General features: G+C 46.6%; 1 protein-coding gene across 1 annotated transcript in view; it reads right to left on the bottom strand.

Annotated features, from left to right (window-relative positions):
• Nucleotides 1-19,097, bottom strand: part of LOC112073306 (ERC protein 2-like) — a 105,218-nt gene that overhangs the window by 63,192 nt on the left and 22,929 nt on the right. Inside the window, exon 3 of the mRNA XM_070440102.1 lies at nucleotides 15,208-15,375. Coding sequence (XP_070296203.1) covers nucleotides 15,208-15,375 — 168 coding nt within the window. The remainder of the gene's footprint in view (nucleotides 1-15,207; nucleotides 15,376-19,097) is intronic.

Raw genomic sequence — 19,097 nt, 5'->3', positions numbered from 1 at the left:
AGTGAGTATACAATACCCTGTAACACTAAGCCCTCGTACCTCGTAGACCGATGAACCTACTACATCGCAGTCGCTCACTAATACACTCATATGGTCGCGCTGTTCTCCACTCCGTTTAATAAAGCTGCTACCGTGCCGCAGCCATCCATTACCTGCAATGTATATACCAATTACTGTAAATGAGTGTCGTGCTACCTGTTAGCAGAGCAATACCTGATATATCCTCACAACACCTCCTTGTAAAGCTTTGTACTGATTAGGGGAGTGCCACATACTGTACACATAGTGCAAGACCGTTACGCAGCTTTAACACTTAACGGTCTTTAGTAAAACTGATTTTCTGCACCCCTGCCCCCAAAAACACGGCCCGATAACGACATCTGGCCCAACTCAAGTAAGGCCGCGTGGCTGCAATAACCAATCTACCAAACATGAATCACCCAGTAACATAGGAGAGATCTGCATAATACATTTCTGTGAATTTTGCCTCATATAACCAATGCCTAATCCCCCTATGCCCCCTGGCCCCATCCCTAAAAATACATCCGTCTCCAATTTAACCCCACTTTCAATCAATTTGATTTGGCTGGAAGTCTTCGGGTAGGGAAACGACTCAGAGAACGCCCATCCCTAGGCCCCTGGAAAGCACTCCTAACTATTTTTGAATAGCCTATTCAACTCTGGTTGAACTGTCTTAAAAGGCTCACCTAAAGCAGATGTGTCCACTCCCTCGTTAATAGCCCCTCTCCCGGTTTTCCCGTATAACTGTAACCGGTACTAAAGAGTAATGTTTAATAGCTAGGCTATCTTGGTACCAAAGAGATGTTTAATAGCCTAGGTCTATCTGTGGTACCAAAGAGATGTTTAATAGCCTAGGTCTATCTGTGGTACCAAAGAGATGTTTAATAGCATAGGTCTATCTGTGGTACTAAAGAGATGTTTAATAGCCTAGGTCTATCTGTGGTACCAAAGAGATGTGTAATAGCCTAGGTCTATCTGTGGTACTAAAGAGATGTGTAGTAGCCAAGCRKGATCATTACACAGGTGCAATGTGCAGTTTTGTCACACAACACAATGCCAAAGATGTCTCAAGTTTGCAATTGGCATGCTTACTGCAGGAATGTCCACCAGAGCAGTTGCCAGAGAAATTAATATTCATGTATCTACCTTAATATTCATGTATCTACCTCCAATGTCGTTTTAGAGAATTTGTCAGTACGTCCAACCGGCCTCCTAACAGCCGACCACGTGAAACCACGCCAGCCCAGGACCTCCACATCTGGCTTCTTCACCTGCGGGATCGTCTGAGACCAGCCACCCGGACAGCTGATGGAACTGTGGGTTTGCCCAACCAAAGAATTTCTGGTAGAAACTGTCATAAACCGCCTCGGGGAAGCTCATCTGCATGCTCATGGTCCTCACCAGGGTCTTGACCTGAATGCAGTTCGGCGTCGTAACCGACTTCAGTAGGCTAATGCTCACCGTCGATGGCCACTGACACGCTGGAGGAGTGTGCTCTTCACGGATGAATCCCGGTTTCAACTGTACCGGGAAGATGGCAGACAGAGTGTATGGTGTTGTGTGGGCGAGCGGTTTRCTGATGTCAACATTGTGAACAGAGTGCCCCATGGTGGCGGTGGGGTTATGGTGTGGGCAGTCATAAGCTACGGACAACTGACACTTTTTTGCATTTTATCAATGGCAATTTGAATGCACAGAGATACCGTGACTAGATCCTGGGGTCCATTGTCGTGCCATTCATCCACCGCCATCACCTCATGTTTCAGCATGATAATGCATGGCCCAATGTTGCAAGAAGCTGTACACAATTCCTGGAAGCTGAAAATGTCCCAGTTCTTCCATGCCCTGCATACTCACCAGACATGTCAGCCATTGAGCATGTTTGGGATGCTCTGGACATGTACGACAGCATGTTCCAATTCCCGCCAATATCCAGCAACTTCACACAGCCATTGAAGAGGAGTGGGACAACATTCCACAGGCCACAATCAACAGCCTGATCAACTCTATGCGAAGGGCAACTGTCGCAAGGCAAATGGTCACACCAGATACTGACTGGTTTTCTGATCCACGGCTCTACCATTTTTTAAGGTATCTGTGACCGACAGATATCTGTATTCCCAGTCATGTGAAATCCATAGATTAGGGCCTAGTTAATTAATAAAAATTCACTGATTCCCTTGTGAACTGTAACTCGGTAAAATCTTAGAAAATGTTGCATGTTGCGTTTATTTTKATTCAGTGTAGGAATATGGACAAATGACCCAGAATGTCAACCATGCTGCGGCAGTGCTTCTGCCTGATCCAATGCTGATCGGAGTAATTGTTTGATATTGTGATTTTTTTACTTGTCCATTCGGACAACTGAAATCTATATTCTGGTTGTAATTTAAATTAATTATTTTACTTGCCACGGACAAGTGGAGCCCTACACTGCCCTCGCGCCCTGTAGTGCTTACACTCCATGTTCTGTCCGGCGCAGCACTACCTCTGCCACTCTCACATCCACATTACCTTCGTTCACCCATGTTTTGTAAGAGAGCAAATACTGGATACAATACAATACTGTTAAACGCCATGTACTGCATGGAGGGCACATACTGAGGCTCCATAACTCAATCAGCCTGAAGGTCTCTGTCTCTCCATCTATATTGAGCATTTCTTTTAGAGCAGCAAACTACTTGGTTTGAGAAAAACTAACCTGATAGTCCTCTCCGCCCTTCTCTTCCCTCATATCTCTCCCTCCTGTCCTCTCTCCCTCCTTCTCTCCCTCCTTTCTCTCCCTCCTTCTCTCCCTCCCTAGTCTCTCTACCCTCCTTCACTTCTCCCTTCTCTCCTCTACCTCTACCTCCTTCTCTTCCCTCTATCTCTCCTTATCGCTCTTCCTCTATCCTCTCCTCCTTCTCTCCCTACTCTTCCCTCTACTCCTCCCTCTATCCTCTTCCCTCTATCCTCTCCCTCTATCACTTCCTCTTCTCTCCCTCTATCCTCTCCCCTCCTTCTCTCCTCTAATCCCATCTCCCTCTATCCTCTCATTCCTTCTCTCTCTCTATCCTCTCCCTCCTTCTCTCCCCTCCTTCCCCTCTATCTCTCCCTCTATCCTCTCTCTCCTCTCCCTCCTTCTCTCCTCTATCTCTCGCCTCTTATCCTCTCCCTTCTACCTCTCCTTCTATCCCTCCCTTCTATCCTCTCCCTTCTATTCCTCTCCTTCTACCCTCCCTCCTTCTACCTCCTCCTTCTCTTCTCTCCCTCCTTCTCTCCCTCCATCTCTCCCTCCTATTCTACCTCCTCTCTCCTCTCCCCTCTCCCCCTTCTCTCCCTCTATCCTCTCCCCTCTTTCTCCTCCTTCTCCCCTCTCATCCTCTCCCTTCTTCCCTCCTCTATCTCCTCCCTTCCTCCCTCTATCCTCTCCTTCCCGCTATCCCTGTGAAGAGTATATTTAGAGCCACACATGCCATGTGACCCCTCTGTCAGAGTCAACAGCTCGATCCTGTTGGGGTTCGTACGTCAGCCAGCCTGGCAGCACATTGGCTGGGTGAATGACTTCAGCGTTGACATATACACGAAGATCAAAGGTTATTTGTAGGGGAGGTGGGAGGTGAGAGGGGTTAATCTAACAGCTGGTTTTAATGAGTAATTATTTCCTCCTCACCCCACCCTCACCGAAAATACCCCAACAACACACATTATACACATGTTTAAATGCATGTGTTGTGCGCATATGCAGGTGTGTGTGTGTGTGTGTGTGTGTGTATGCGGTGTGTGTGTGTGTGTGTGTGTGTGTGTGTGTGGTGTGTGTGTGTGGTGTGTGTGTTGTGTGGTTGTGTGTGTGTTGTGTGTGTGTTGTGTGTGTGGTGTGTGTGTGTGTGTGTGTGTGTGTGTGTGTGTGTGTGTAAGAGCTAGAAAACAAACATGCAAAATTAGTTTTCCCCGGCGGGCGGACATTTCCGGTGTGTTCCTCAGGGATCAGAGCCCTCTGGGCGTGAGAGACCAACCGCATTCTTTATTTCTTTCATTAATGATCAGGCCCAATTATTAACGGAGCTGCAGTGCTTTATATATGTCTGAGGGGTAATCGTGTTTTTCTAGGAGTGATTTATGACTAAAGGAAAGACGGGTGCCCTCCCCCATTCCTCTAACCCCCACCCTCTCAAATTCTAACCCCCCACTCCTCATTCCTCCACCCCCCCCCATTCCTCTAACCTACCACTCCTCTACCCCCCTCCTCACTCCTCTACCCCCGCCTTCCCTCTAGCCCCCCTCCCCCATCCTTCTTACCCCCCCTCCCCACTCCTCTAGCCCCATCCTCTAGCCCCTCCTCCCCTCCTCTACCCCCTCTCACTCCTCTACCCCCTCCTCTAGCCCCCTCCCCACTCCTCTACCCCCTCCCTCTAGCCCCCCTCCCCCTCACTCGTACCCCCCCTCCCATCCTCTACCCCCTCCCCCTCCTCTAACCCCTCCCCACTCCTCTAGCCCCCCTCCCACTCCTCTAACCCCCCTCCTACCCTCCTCTACCCCACTCCTCTCCCCCCTCCCCACTCCTCTACCGCCCTCCTCTAGCCCCCTCCCTCCTCTACCCCCCCTCCCCACTCCTCTAGCCCCCTCCCCTCCTCTAACCCCCTCCCCACTCCTCTACCCCCCTCCCCCTCCTCTAGCCCCTCCCCTTCCCCCCTCCCCTCCTCTACCCCTCCCACTCCTCTACCCTCCCCACTCTCTACCCCTCCCATCCTCTCACCCCCTCCCCCCTCCTCTAACCCCCCTCATGTCTTCACTCTACCGTACCTTACCCCAACCTTATAATTGAGTTGCCCCCCACCAACTGTCTGAAGTACCTTCTATTTCACTCGCCCCCATAGTCCCTGCCCCCACCCACTCTATTTTCACTGCCTCCCTGTTCCCGCAGACTGTGGCTAAGTGAGAGAAGAGCAATCATCATCATCGAACACAGGGAGGTGAAGGGAAAACATGTTTCCCTTGTCACCTCAGGACCAGGGAGTCTCAGGACCAGGGAGTCTCAGGACCAGGGAGTCTCAGGGGAGACTGGCGCTTCAAGGACTGTCCCTCAAACCTCAGTGTATGCCACAGACACACACCTCTGTTTGAGGAGAGGAGGCAGGGGAAACAGATGCCCTATTATCCAGTACGAACTTACACAGTGCATTCAGACCCGTTGACTTTTCCACATTTTGTAATGTTACAGCCTTATTCCAAAATTGATTAAATAAAAAAATGTCCTTATCAATCTACACACAATATCCCATAATGACAAAGCAAAGACATTTATATAAGAGCTGGCCACCCGCCCAAACTGAGCAATCGGGGGAGAAGGGCTTTGGTCAAGGAGGTGAACAATAACCCGATAGTCACTCTGACAGAGCTCCAGAGTTCCTCTGTGGAGATGGGAGAATCTTACAAAAGGACAACCATCTCTGCAGCACTCCACCAATCAGGCCTTTATGGTATAGAGGCCAGACGGAAGCCACTCCTCAGTAAAAAGGCACACAGCCCACTTGGAGTTTGCCAAAGGCACCTAAAGACTCTAAGACCATGAGAAACAAGATTCTCTGGTCTGATGAAACCTCTGAACCTCTGATGAAGTCTCTGAATGTCCTTGAGTGGCTCAGCCAGATCCCGGACTTGAATCCGATCAAACATCTTTGGAGAGACCTGAAAATAGCTGTGCAGCGACGCTCCCCATTCAACCTGCCAGAAATACAGGTGTGCCAAGTTTGTAGTGTCATAGTCAAGAAGACTCGAGGCTGTAATTACTGCCAAAGGTGTTCCAGTAAAGGGTCTGAATACTTATGTAAATGTGATATTTCAGTTTGTTATTTTTAATACATTTGCCAAAATGTGTTATTCTGGGATATTGTGTATTGATTGATGAGGGGGAAAAAAACTAGTTAATCCATTTTAGAATAAGGCTGTAACTTAACAAAATGTGGAAAAAGTCAAGGGGTCTGAATACTTTCTGAATGCACTGTACATGTAAAGAGATGCAGAATATGATCCTGAACATCTTAGACCCACAACAAGAGGGAGACAGACAGAATAGGGTGTTTATGTGAATGTAGGCCTACGTGTTAGAGTGAGCATGTGTGGCTAGGTGAGCAAGAGAGTGTGTGTGCTTGTATGCCCTTGCTTGGTGTTGTGCGTGCGTATGTGTGTTGCTTGTGTTTGAGAAATGGGGCTTGAAATTGCTGCCCAATGTCTAGCAGCGGAGTTAACTGGCATGGACGCTGGACTTCTGAGAGGGAGAGAGAGTGGATGTGAGAGTGGCGAGTGAGAGTGAGAGAGAAGAGAGAGGAGAGAGAGAGAGGAGCAGAAAGAGAATTGGGCCAATATCCCCTCCTCATTCGAATAGAAAAAAAAGAGCCATCAAATTTTAACAAACCATCTAAAAAACAAGTGACCCTAAAACATTCCATCACACAGCTCTACAATGTCAAGAGATGAAACCAGAGAAGAAGTCCCCTCAGCCAGCTGGTCTGAGGCTCAGTTCACCAACCCAAACCAACCCCATAGAGCCCGGACAGCCCTTCAGAAAATCTTGGCCCAACCAAATTCATCACCAAAACAAAAAGAAAAATATATAACCTAATTGGAAAGACACCACAAAAAATCTAAGTAACTTTCAATGCTATTTGCTCTAAACAGAACAGTACATGGTGGCAGACTATCTGACCACTGTGACTGATAGAAAACTGAGAAAACATTGACTAGGTACAGACTCAGTGAGCACAGTCTGCTATAGAGACCGGTCGTCACAGACAAACCTGGCTGCCCAGGGAGGAGCAGGCTGGCTCACTCTGCTCCAGGGGAGAGGTAGAGACAGAAGTGCATTTCCTACTACACTGTGACAAATACTCAGACCTAAGAGCATATTTCTCTTTCCCAAAATATATAATTCAATACAAAGAATTTGAAACTATAAAAGATGAAGAAAAATTCAAATATTTATTGGGTGAAAAGCCAAAATGTGCAGTTTGGCAGCCAAATATGTGTCCTCCTGCCACAGCCTGAGGGATAGCCAGTGAAAAATGCCAAAGTAATGTGATAATATTTCCCATTTAGCTTAGTTTTGTTTTGTCTTTCGTACCAGGTCATGTGTCTTCTCAGTCATGTTGACACTGGTCTACTACTGTTGCTTTAATGTATTGTTGTTCTGATTAAATATTGTTGTTGTAGCTGTTATTAATGTAATCCCATGCCACTACATACTATTATTATTGCTGTTAATCCCACCATTTATTTATATATAATTATATATATTTTGTGTATATATATACATATATATTTTATTTAAATTTTTCGATATGTATACTTTGACAATGTAAGTAATAATAACTTGCCATGTCAATAAAGTCAATTGAATTGAATGAGAGAGAGAGAGAGAGAGAGAGAGAGAAGAGAGAGAGAGAAGAGAGAAGAGAGAGGCCCTTGGCCAAAGACAAAAGAGAGGAAAGGTTTCTCATCTGGGTCTGTGGCAGGGTGAGAGGGTGTGGTGGGTAGCTGCTGTGACTTCTATACTAGACTGGGTTTGACAAAACGTGATGGTGTGAGGAGAGAGGAATCAGGACAGGCTTCTAAGGCTTACACTGACCTCAGCTCCATATTGACTTAAGTTCAAATTGCACGTAATCACAGTTCGTGATTTCTGACATGGGTAGGGTGATGGTGGAGGGTGCTACAGTATATCTGTTACTGTCGTGTGTGTATTCAGAGGTTAAGTGCCTAGGTAATCACAGTGCCCCTAAGAGAGAAGAGTCAAACTCCCACAGAATGCAGCCATTGTCTCTCCAAACACACACGACTGTCAGCCCTGCAGAGGCTAAGCTGAAGGTAATGAGGGATGAGTGCTGACGGACAGGTGACATGACATGATACTTTATTGTGTGTGTGTGTTGTGTGGTGTTGTGTGTGTGTGTGTGTGTGTGTGTGTGTGTGTGTGTGTGTGTGTGTGTGTGTGTGTGTTGTGTGTGTGGGGTGTGTGTGTGTGTGTGTGGTGTGTGGTGGGTGCGCGTAACATGTGGTGTGGCGTGTGAATATATGTGTGTGTGCGTGCCGTGCGTGCGTGCGTTGCGTGTGCGTGTGCGGTTGTGTCTGTCTATGGAAGGCAGCTTCCGCTCAGCCCGGTCAAAGCTCTTCTCTGTCCAGGCACCCCAATGGTTTAACAAGCTTCCCCCAAATGTCAGGACAGCAGGTGCCTTTCTGAAATAAATCACACGGCAACACACCACCCCTCCTCCCATTGTCTTTTCCTACTATCCCAACTAGCACTGACTTGGTGATAACTTCTTTATTGTGGACAAATGTACTTACTACGACTGTGATATGTTGTTGTCTCACTAGCTACAGTATCTTAAGATGAATGCATTAAATGTCCGTCGCTCTGGAATATGAGTGTCTGCTAAATGACAAAAATGTAAAATGAGAGAGAGAGAGAGAAGAGAGAAGGAGAGAGGAGAAATCCACAGCCAAGACTTGTAAAAATTACAAATATTCTGAATCAGTTGTCCATATAATAAGCATTTATTTTGACTAAACCATTGGACCCTTTCCAATGATGAGCTTCTTTAGCTACAGTTCACTATATTAGGTACGAGATAGAAGTCAAAAATCTCACAACTTTACAGATAACAGAATGACATTTTGTCTGAAAGTTCTTATACTGAATAAAAATCTAAACGCCACATGTAAAGTGTCAGTCTCATGTTTCATGAGCTGAAGTAATTTCCCAGAAAGGTTCCATACACACAAAAATATATTTCTCTCAAATTTTGTGGACAAATTTGTTTACATCGCCTGTTAGTGAGCTATTTATCCTTTGTCAAGATAATCCATCCACCTGACAGTGTGGCATGTCAAGAAGCTGAATTAAACAACATATCATTACACAGGTGCACCTTGTACTGGGACAATAAAAAGGCCACTCTAAAATGTGCAGTTTTGTCACACAACACTACCACAGATGTGTCAAGTTTGAGGGAGTGTTGGCAAATTGGCATGCTGACATGCAGGAATGTCCACACAGAGCGGTGTGCAAAGGAGTATTTCTGTCTGTAATAAAGCCCTTTTGTGGGGAAAAACTAATTCTGATTGGCTGGGCCTGGCTCCTCTGTGGGGTGTGTCTAGCCCTCCCACCCAACCATGGCTGCGCCCCTGCCACGTCATGTTTAAATCCATAGATTAGGGCCTAATGAATTTCCTTGTATGAACTGTAACTCAGCAAAATCTTATAAACGCCAACATCCAACAATTTCTTGCTCAGTATACAAAAGAAAGTAAAACTTTGAGTCAACCAGACTAGCCCTCCATAAACAGTCATCCACAGTAGCAAATGATTTCCTCTGCAAGATCTTTCCCTCAGCCAGTGAAACCGCACGAGAGGTTGTGTGTGTGTGTGTGTGTGTGTGTGTGTGTGCTGTGTGTGTGGTGTGTGTGCGTGTGTGGGCGGTGTGGTGCTTAGTGTGTGGGCGTGTGTGCCATACGGGTTGTGCTTACCGACCTCCTGACCACCTACAGTTTAAAGCCAACAACACACACCTGTTACATGGACATTAGGCACTATAGGAAATGTATCATGGAGTGGGGTGGGCAGTGTGTGTGTGTGTGTGGTGTGTGTGTGTGTGTGTGTGTGTGTGTGTGTGTGTGTGTGTGTGTGTGTGTGTGTGTGTGTGTGTGTGTGTGTGTGTGTGTTGCGTGCGTGCGTGCTGCGTGCGTGCGTGCGTGCGTGCGTGCGTGCGCGTGCGTGCGTGCGTGCGTGCGTGCGTGGCGTGCGTGCGGCTTGCGTGCGTGCGTGTGCTGAGAGAGAATCTGGGAGGACTGCAAAGTTAATGATGTAGTATGTTGTGTGTTGAGCGTGCAGTATGTTTTGGAGCATACAGTGGTGTGGGTGTGTATTCTACCATTTGTGATGTGTGTTCAGCCTCACACATGTTTACGTCTCCCTCTGTGTAAACCATTAAATATCTCATCCCCACTCTGACCCCTATAACTCCTCTTTATGGTTTTTCCACATGGCCTCTCCTGTACGCGGGGGCTTTACTTTGGACCGCACACTGTTTGTTCTGGGGCCCTTACACTCCACAGCTAACACCACGTCCAAACCACATTGACGGAACACAGGAACAGAGATGGCCGGAGAACGGTCACAGTGGTCGAACCAGGTCAAATGAGTTCCAACCCGGTTGAGGCGTCTTTCCAAACTAGGTCAAATCCGTTTAAAATGGTCAACAACATCGTAACAAATCACGAAACCCAGGTCCAGTCCAGATCAGACCAGTTCAAAACCAAACTCTATTGGTAAGGGTTAGGATATATTTGATGTATTCCTGCATTGGGTTAATCCTGACTTTTACAGCCATAGCAACAATATACTTCCTGGTTCCTACCATATGAAGGATCTCACCTGCCTCAACATCCTCAGATGAGAGACAGAGAGACAGAGAGGAGATAAAAAAAAGAGAGAAAGACAGAGAGCCAGAGACAAAAAGAGAGAGAGAGACAGACAAAAAGAGAGAGAGAGATAGAGAGAGCGAGAGAGAGAGCAAAAAGAAAGCGAGAGAGAGAGACAAAAAGAAAGAGAGAATGAGAAGGACAGAGACAAAAAGAGAGAGAGAGACAGACAAAAAAGAAGAGAGAGAGAAGAGAGAGAGACAAAAAGAAAGCGAGAAGCAGAGACAGAGACAAAAAAGAGAGAAAGACAGAGAGAGAGACAGACAAAAAAGAGACAGAGAGAAGAACAAAAAAGAGAGAGAGAGATAGAGAGAGACAGAAGAGAGAGACAAGAAAGAAAGCAAGAGAAGAGAGAGACAAAAGAAAGAGAGAAAGACAAGAAGACAGAGACCAAAAGAGAGAGAGAGACAGACAAAAAGAGAGAGAGAGAGAGAGAGACAAAAAGAAAGCGAGAGAGAGAGACAAAAAAAAGAGAGAAAGACAGAGAGAGAGACAGACAAAAAGAGAGAGAGAGCAGCACAAAAAGAGAGAGCGAGAGAGACGAGAGAGAGAGAGAGAGAAGCAGAGAGAGAGAGAGAGAGAGAGAGAGAGCAAAAAACAAAGTGAGAGAGAGACAGAGACAAAAAGAAAGCGAAGAGAACAGAGAAAACAAAAAAGAAAGCGAGAGAGACAGAGACACAAAAGAAGCGAGAGAGAGCAGACAGAGGAGTGAGACAGAAAACAAAAAGAAAGTGAGAGAGAGACCAGAATAGGGAGACCAGAATAGAGTGCGCCTATACGTTTCTGTGTTAGCATGGTTCAGACCACATCTCTTTTCACGACTCACTACCCATGCAGGCCATTCATCACACAGAGATCAGGAAACAACAACACAGACACACCCCTACTGGGGTTACTACCACGCACACACACACGCACACGCATGTGCGCACACACACAAACCTGGATAACGAACAATGTCAAACAAAAGCACTTCACAGCTGATGATTTTAGAGACAACTATGAAAGGTGGTAATCCAACTCTCATTGGATTTTAAAAGGGCACCATAAAACTGACGTGTATTTGCACAAGGCTGGGGTTGTGTGTGTGTGTGTGACATGGTTTGGGGTCGCCAGGGTTTATGAGTGCTCGACCACAAACACAGTCGCTGGCCCTGCCACATACTGCGACCCGGTGTTGTGACATGGTTTGAGTGGCGGGTGTTTTCCTGTTTCCCCCTATGGCTGTGCCTGTGACCCGGTGTTGTGACATGGTTTGAGTGGCGGGTGTTTTCCTGTTTCCCCCCCTGGCTGTGCCTGTGACCTGGCGGACAAGTCGGCTCCTGCCGGCTCCTTTGTGGAGGCCAGTTGCACAGGTGGGACTCATTTTCACACTGTGATTTATCAACATGGTCGCAGCACGAGGCTCAGAGTGGGCCTACCCATAGCCCCCACTGCTGAACACAACAGAGCCACTGCTCTGCAGGCATCGGGGACGGGATCAACTCCAGTTTTAGCCGGTTTAAAAAGACAGCATGGTAAAACGCTGCATTGAGTCATTATTGTTGTACCTTTTCAAAGTAAAACTGTGATACTAACTCTCCAGCAAACAGTGGTACACCCCTCTCTGAATTCTCCAATACACCTCTCCTTCCTGCCACTCTCTCATACGCTAGTTAAATATGCAGGAGGGCCGTGTGWCTGGTTACCTGATCTGCAGGTGTACTGTTTCAGCACTACACTGACCTCAGCAGGACAGATAACACACCTATTACAGGGTTACATTTCCACTGCACCCTCCACAATGCTGTGCTTAAACACACACACAGACACACATATTTTTCCATTCCCACAGAGGAAAACCAGAAGATGGATTCAATCAACCCCATTTAGGAGCGGTCCTTAACTTTGACTGATAAATGCACTTCCATTCCATTCTATTATGTCTTCCTTGATTCTCTACTTCCCTCAAATCAACACTGCATCGTCTGTTCTCTCTAGCCATCTCTTCTTTTCCATACCAGAGTGGCTGCCTGTCTGTGGGTCTGTGGCCCTCCCTTTACCCCTCCTGCCCTGAGTGAGTCAGTATCATGACTATCAGCCTCTATGGAACCTGGCTGTGAGGCATTGACCCACTCTGGTAGAGCTGGAGGGCTTTGATCCACTCTGATAGATCTGGAGGGCTTTGATCCACTCTGGTAGAGCTGGAGGGCTTTGATCCACTCTGGTAGAGCTGGAGGGCTTTGATCCACTCTGATAGAGCTGGAGGGCTTTGATCCACTCTGGTAGAGCTGGAGGGCTTTGATCCACTCTGATAGAGCTGGAGGGCTTTGATCCACTCTGATAGAGCTGGAGGGCTTTGATCCACTCTGATAGAGCTGGAGGGCTTTGATCCACTCTGGTAGAGCTGGAGGGCTTTGATCCACTCTGGTAGAGCTGGAGTGCTTTGATCCACTCTGGTAGAGCTGGAGGGCAAGATAAACTGATGGCCACGTGGACAGAGAAGGATATAAAGATGGGGGGGTGATAGGGGTCCAGACTGGGATTGACTGACTGACAGTGTGCGTGGTGTGTGTGCGTGCGTGAGATCAGGGCTGACAGATCCCATTATGGCCCTCCATATCCCAGCAGCCTCTCATGTTAGAGTGAAGTGTCAAATGTCAGGTGCATTACATCCAATTATATATTGACCCTCTGTCAAACACACAATCTCACACCCACCCACTGATAGTAAATTATTTTAAAGACCCCCACCAGAGGGCAATGCCGCCCCTATTTCAACGTTAATTCCTGTCCTGGAGCGTAAATTCTCGTTTAGGTTCCACCTCAGAAGAATGACGCAGGCTACTAATACATATTACCTGAACTGGGTGTGGGAACGTTGTGCTGATTTCCATATGGAGTGGACCAATAACAACAAGTAGGGCAGTGACAGCTGTCAGTGTAGCTAGCATGCTAAACCTATCTAGCTAGCTAATGTTATCTGTTGTTGCGACACCATATTCAAAAGATTAGCCAACAGGCTAGGTTATGGCTGGTTCTGGAGCTGGATTTGTCATAAGCATTTAGTGAAAACTTTGCCACAGATGGATAGGGGAAACCAGTATATTTTACTTTGCCATCTTCCATAAATTGTGGCCACAAATCCGCCATAGAAAAAGAAAGAATGAGATGAAGCTTCGGTAATATGGGTAGTGTAACTATTGAACATGTGGGACTAGAGAAACGTTTTTCTACATTGTAATGGACACGGTGCAACTTTGGTAGGCTGTTGGCAGGCTATTCAGYAACGCTCCAGCAATGCCAAGTCAGCCCCATGCTCATGCCATGATTCTCACAGCTAGGGGAAGTAATGACTTTTCTTATGATGAACACTGCAAATGATATGTAACAACACCGCATCAGACACGATACACCAATACAAATGTAACAGCACAACAAAATAAATAARCGTGTGGAATTATCTTTTGCGGGTGCTTTTTCATAATAGGATAGATACTTGGTTTTCTAGTGTGGTCAAAACCATTCATCTTGGGGCCACGGGGGGAGCAGGGTTMTAAAATGCAATATCCCATGCAATTATACTATTAATAAAATGTTTTTACATYTAAAAAATTGCATGTGATATTGAATTGTGGAGCCCCGCTCCCCCTGTCACCCCAAGATGAATGGTTTTGGCCACRCTATATATACARACTACCTAAAAAATAAGTGGTGTTTCTGATTAATAAACAATGCAATGCTGGTGGGTGGTAACTTTAAAATAAAACCCAGCCCTGAGGAAATGTAGACTGAAAATGATTAGCATGTTATCTCATAGGGAAAAACAATGCATTGACACGGATTTCCCACTTCATACTTAGACTAACATTATGACTTATTGACTTAAATCGTTGTGCAACATCATGGGTGAGCTATGGGCATSGTCTTTCAGCTCCAGCTCTTGTGGGCGTTTAAGTATGATGTATTCAGCTCACCCCTACGCCAAAATTCCTTGCACATGTATAGACTATTAGCCCTAATTTCGGCCCAAATTGCTTCCTGTAATGAAGAGTGGACATCGTTAGTGAGCCGCTCTCCGCTGCCGCGCACAAAGACATCTAAAGTATCGCTTCCAACTCCACAGAAGTTTGAAGAAAAATGCTAACCTTCCCCCCTCCTCACCCCCCGCCTTATAAAATCATTAGACCCACAGACTTCAAAGACAGAGAGATGAAAACACTGCCAGTCTCCCTCAGCCTCCCTCAGTTTCTCTCCTGCCAAGTCGCTCAAGATTTACTTAGAAATTTACTTAGAAATTGTCCCGAGGACATCGAAAGATACCTTTAAAACCCGCCAATAGGGGCAACAGTGAGCGCTATTACCATCGAATAGGCTTGGGTTTTGCTATGGTGTTGYGGCCCAATGCCAGACACTCGTTTCATTGGTTGGGGTTTCAAGCCTTAACTGGGGGAGGAGCCGCATGAAGAAGGAGGAGTCACAGTAGCAACCTAGGGTGTCCAAATCACATCCACATTTTGACATTTGGAGCAACTTCGAAATTRGACGTTTGGAGAAACGTGGATAAACGTCAGAATCTGAAGTCAAATTGGTCAACCCGTGAGCTTGTTGCTCTTTCTCCCAGACAGAAAAAAATGCACTAGGCCAGACAGACAAAATGGAAGGCCCTGACTAGGTAAGATCTGCACAGGCCTCTCCCTAGCCTGCCATCCTGCGTGTGTGTGTGCGCAGTATTTTAAACACTCTCACCTCGGTCTGCAGTGTGGTAGAGCGTTGCTCCTTGGCGCTGAGTGATTCTTTGAGCACCTCTATGTGCTGTTTGCAGTCTGAGTTCTGGTTGGTCAGAGCATCCAGTTTGGTCTGTAGGGCCTGCATCTCTGATTCCTTCTTATTCAGCTCCTGCTTCTGCTGGTCTACCTGTCAGTCACAACACACACACGTTAAACCATAATAAAATACCTTAGCAATTCTGAATGGAGCAAAACCGAAAGCTCCTCAAAGACCAATTACACACAACTCAAACCCAAACACATCAGACCAACACATAGAACACATCAGACCAACACATAGAACACATCAGACCAACACATAGAACACATCAGACCAACACATCAGACCAACACATAGAACACATCAGACCAACACATAGAACACATCAGACCAACACATAGAACACATCAGACCAACACATAGAACACACACCTTCAGAGGACTGACAGGGGATATATGGAGAATCATGCTGATACAACATGCAGCTCAGGTTTGGTTGAGAGGTCAAATGTTAGTATTTTCTGCTCCAGAGAAAATATAGAATATCTTAGGTCAAAGTTTGGTCATTCTTCTCCCACTGTCAATTTATGGACGTGACACATATCCTCCAACCTCCACAATCACCTTGGAGACGTTGTTGAGTACATCAATTAAAATACATAAATAAATAAATAAATTGTAAGTCGCTCTGGATAAGAGCGTCTGCTAAATGACTTAAATGTAAATGTAAATGTAAATAAATACAACGTGGAGGGCAAACGTGGACGCACACACACTCCAATACACACAGAGGGCCAAAATGATTCATCCTCTAGAAGACTAGAAATGTTTCTCTCTCCAAGACACACTCCTACTACTATAGGCCCCATGGAAACAACAGTCCAAACTCAGACAAGGAGAAAAATAGTTCTGAGAAGCTGTATTACACACAAATATCTGCAAGATTACTGATCGTTTTTGAAATTGTGTAATTGAAGGGAAAGAGCTGAAAGAACAGCACAGAACAACCACTAAGGAAATCAAATGGACCAGTTCGTATTTTGTCCCCCCTCTGTGTTTTTCCTGCGAGTGGGCTAGCTATGCGCACAAAGATTGTCATCTGCACTCCAGCGCCAAAAATGTGAGAGGTTGATTTCTGAGGGAGATTTGTTAATTGTGGTGCTCGGCGGGGAGCATGTCATGACTTTAGAATTCTGAGAGGGATAGAGAAAGCTGGGCCAATCACTTTTTACTCTGAGAGAGACGGGGATAGAGATGGAGAGAGAGAGAGAGAGAGATAGATGGAGAGAGAGAGAGAGATGGCGAGAGAGAGAGAGGGGGGGGAGTAGCGGAGAGATGGAGAGAGAGAGAGAGAGAAACAGGAAAAAAGAGAAAAGAGTAGAATGGGAGATATGAGAGAAGAGAGAGAGGTAAGACGGGAGAGTGGAGGGGAAAGAAAGGGGAAGAGAAAGCGGAGAGAGTGTGTAATGGAGATGGGGAGAAGAGTAAAGAGAGAAAAAGAAACAGGGGAGAGATATGAACGAGAGAAGGTAAAAGAGGGGTACTTCTGCTGAGCGGTCAGCTATCCAGGGCTGCTGGGAGAGGAGGAAGGTGGGGTGGGTGTCTAAGTGTGGTGGGGGGCCCCCGGCCCTGGAGGAGCCCAGGCCCACTGACACACGGCCTGATACCTACGGAGACAAAAACACAAAAACAACCACTAAGCTACACGCCATCACTACCTTATACTGGCCTAGCATCACTAAGCTACACGCCATCACTACCATTACACTGACCTAGGCATCACTAAGCTACACGCCATTCCTGATCTTTTATTGCTTACACTGACTAGCATCACTAAGCTACACCCATCAACTACCTTACACTGACCTAACGCATCACTAAGCTACACGCCATCACTACCTTACAGCTGACCTAGCAGTCACTAAGCTACACGCCATCACTACCTTACACTGGCCTAGCATCACTAAGCTACACGCCATCACTACTTACACTGGCCTAGCATCACTAAGCTACACCGCATCACTACCTTACACTGGCCTAGCATCACTAAAGTACACGGCCAATCACTACCTTACACTGACCTAGCATCACTAAGCTACACGCCATCACTACCTTACACTGACCTAGCCTCACTAAGCTACACGCCATCACTACCTTACACTGGCCTAGCATCACTAAGCTAYACGCCATCACTACCTTACACTGACCTAGCATCACTAAGCTACACGCCATCACTACCTTATGGCTCACGTCTAGAGGCACTGCATCGCAGTGCAAGATGCTTCACTACAGTAGCTTAGTGATGCTAGGTCCAGTGTAAGTATGATGGCGTGTAGCTTAGTGATGCTAGGCAGTGTAAGTTAAGTGATGGCGTGTACTTAGTGATGCTAGCCAGTGTAAGGTAGTGATCGGTAGCTTAGTGCTAGGCCAGTGTAGGTAGTGATGCGCGTGTAGCTAGTGATGCTAGGCCAGTGTAAGGTAGTGAGTGGGTGTAGCTGAGGCTAGGCAGTGTACGGCTAGTGATGCGTGTAGCTTAGTGATGCCTAGGCAGTGTAAGGTAGTGATGGCGTGTAGCTTAGTGATGCTAGGCCAGTGTAAGGTAGTGATGGCGTGTAGCTTAGTGATGCTAGGTCAGTGTAAGGTAGTGATGGCGTGTAGTCTAGTGATGCTAGGCCAGTTGAAGGTAGTGTGATGGCGTGTAGCTTAGTGAGCTAGGCAGTGTAAGGTAGTGATGGCGGTAGCTTAGTGATGCTAGGTCAGTGTAATGGTAGTGATAGCGTAGTAGGCTTAGTGATGCTAGGTCAGTGTAAGGTTAGTGATGTGCGTGTAGCTTAGTGATGCTAGGCCAGTGTAAGGTAGTGATGGCGTGTAGCTTAGTGATGCTAGGTCAGTGTAAGGTAGTGATGGCGTGCTTATGATGCTAGTCAGTGTAAGTAGTGATGCGTAGTTCCAGTAGTAAGGTAGTGATGGCGTGTAGCTTAGTGAGCTAGGTCAGTGTAAGTTGATGGCGGTAGCTTAGTGATGCTAGGCCAGTGTAAGGTATAAGGCGTGTAGCTTAGTGAGCTAGGTCAGTGTAAGTAGTGAGCGTGTAGCTTAGTGATGCTAGGTCAGTGTAAGTAGTGCATGTAGAGCGTAATAAGTATGATGGTGTAGCTTAGTGATGCATAGGTCAGTGTAAGTAGTGTGCTAGGTCAGTTAAGTAGTGATGGCGTGTAGCTTAGTGATGCTAGGTCAGTGAATGTGACTAGTGTTAAGGTAGTATTGCGTGAGCTTAGTGATGCTAGGTCAGTATAAGGTAGTGATCGTTGTAGCTTAGTGGTGTTTTTGTAGTTTTTGGTCTCCGTAGGTATCAGGCGTGTGTCAGTGGGCCTGGGCTCCTCCAGGGCCGGGGCCCCCACCACACTTAGACACCCACCCCCACCTTCCTCCTCTCCCAGCAGCCCGGATAGCTGACCACTCAGCAGAAGTACCCCTCTTTTACCTTCTCTCCGTTCATATCTCTCCCCTGTTTCTTTTTCTCTCTTTACTCTTCTCCCATCTCCATTACACACTCTCTCCGCTTTCTCTTCCCCTTTCTTTCCCCTCCACTCTCCCGTCTTACCTCTCTCTTCTCTCATATCTCCCATTCACTCTTTCTCTTTTTTGCTTTCTCTCTCTCTCTCTCTCCATCTCTCCGCTACTCCCCCTCTCCTCTCTCGTCTCTCTCTCTCTCGCCATCTCTCTCTCTCTCTCTCCATCTCTATCCCCGTCTCTCTCAGAGTAAAAAGTGATTGGCCCAGCTTTCTCTATCCCTCTCAGAATTCTAAATCATGACATGCTCCCCCGCAACCACAATTAAACAATCTTCCCTTCAAAATAACCCCTCACAA

Source organism: Salvelinus sp. IW2-2015, unplaced genomic scaffold (assembly GCF_002910315.2).
Source record: "Salvelinus sp. IW2-2015 unplaced genomic scaffold, ASM291031v2 Un_scaffold2220, whole genome shotgun sequence".
NCBI classification, from domain to species: Eukaryota; Metazoa; Chordata; class Actinopteri; order Salmoniformes; family Salmonidae; genus Salvelinus; species Salvelinus sp. IW2-2015.
The sequence above is the reverse complement of the archived record's forward strand: the minus strand, read 5'-3'. Positions and strand labels throughout refer to the sequence as shown.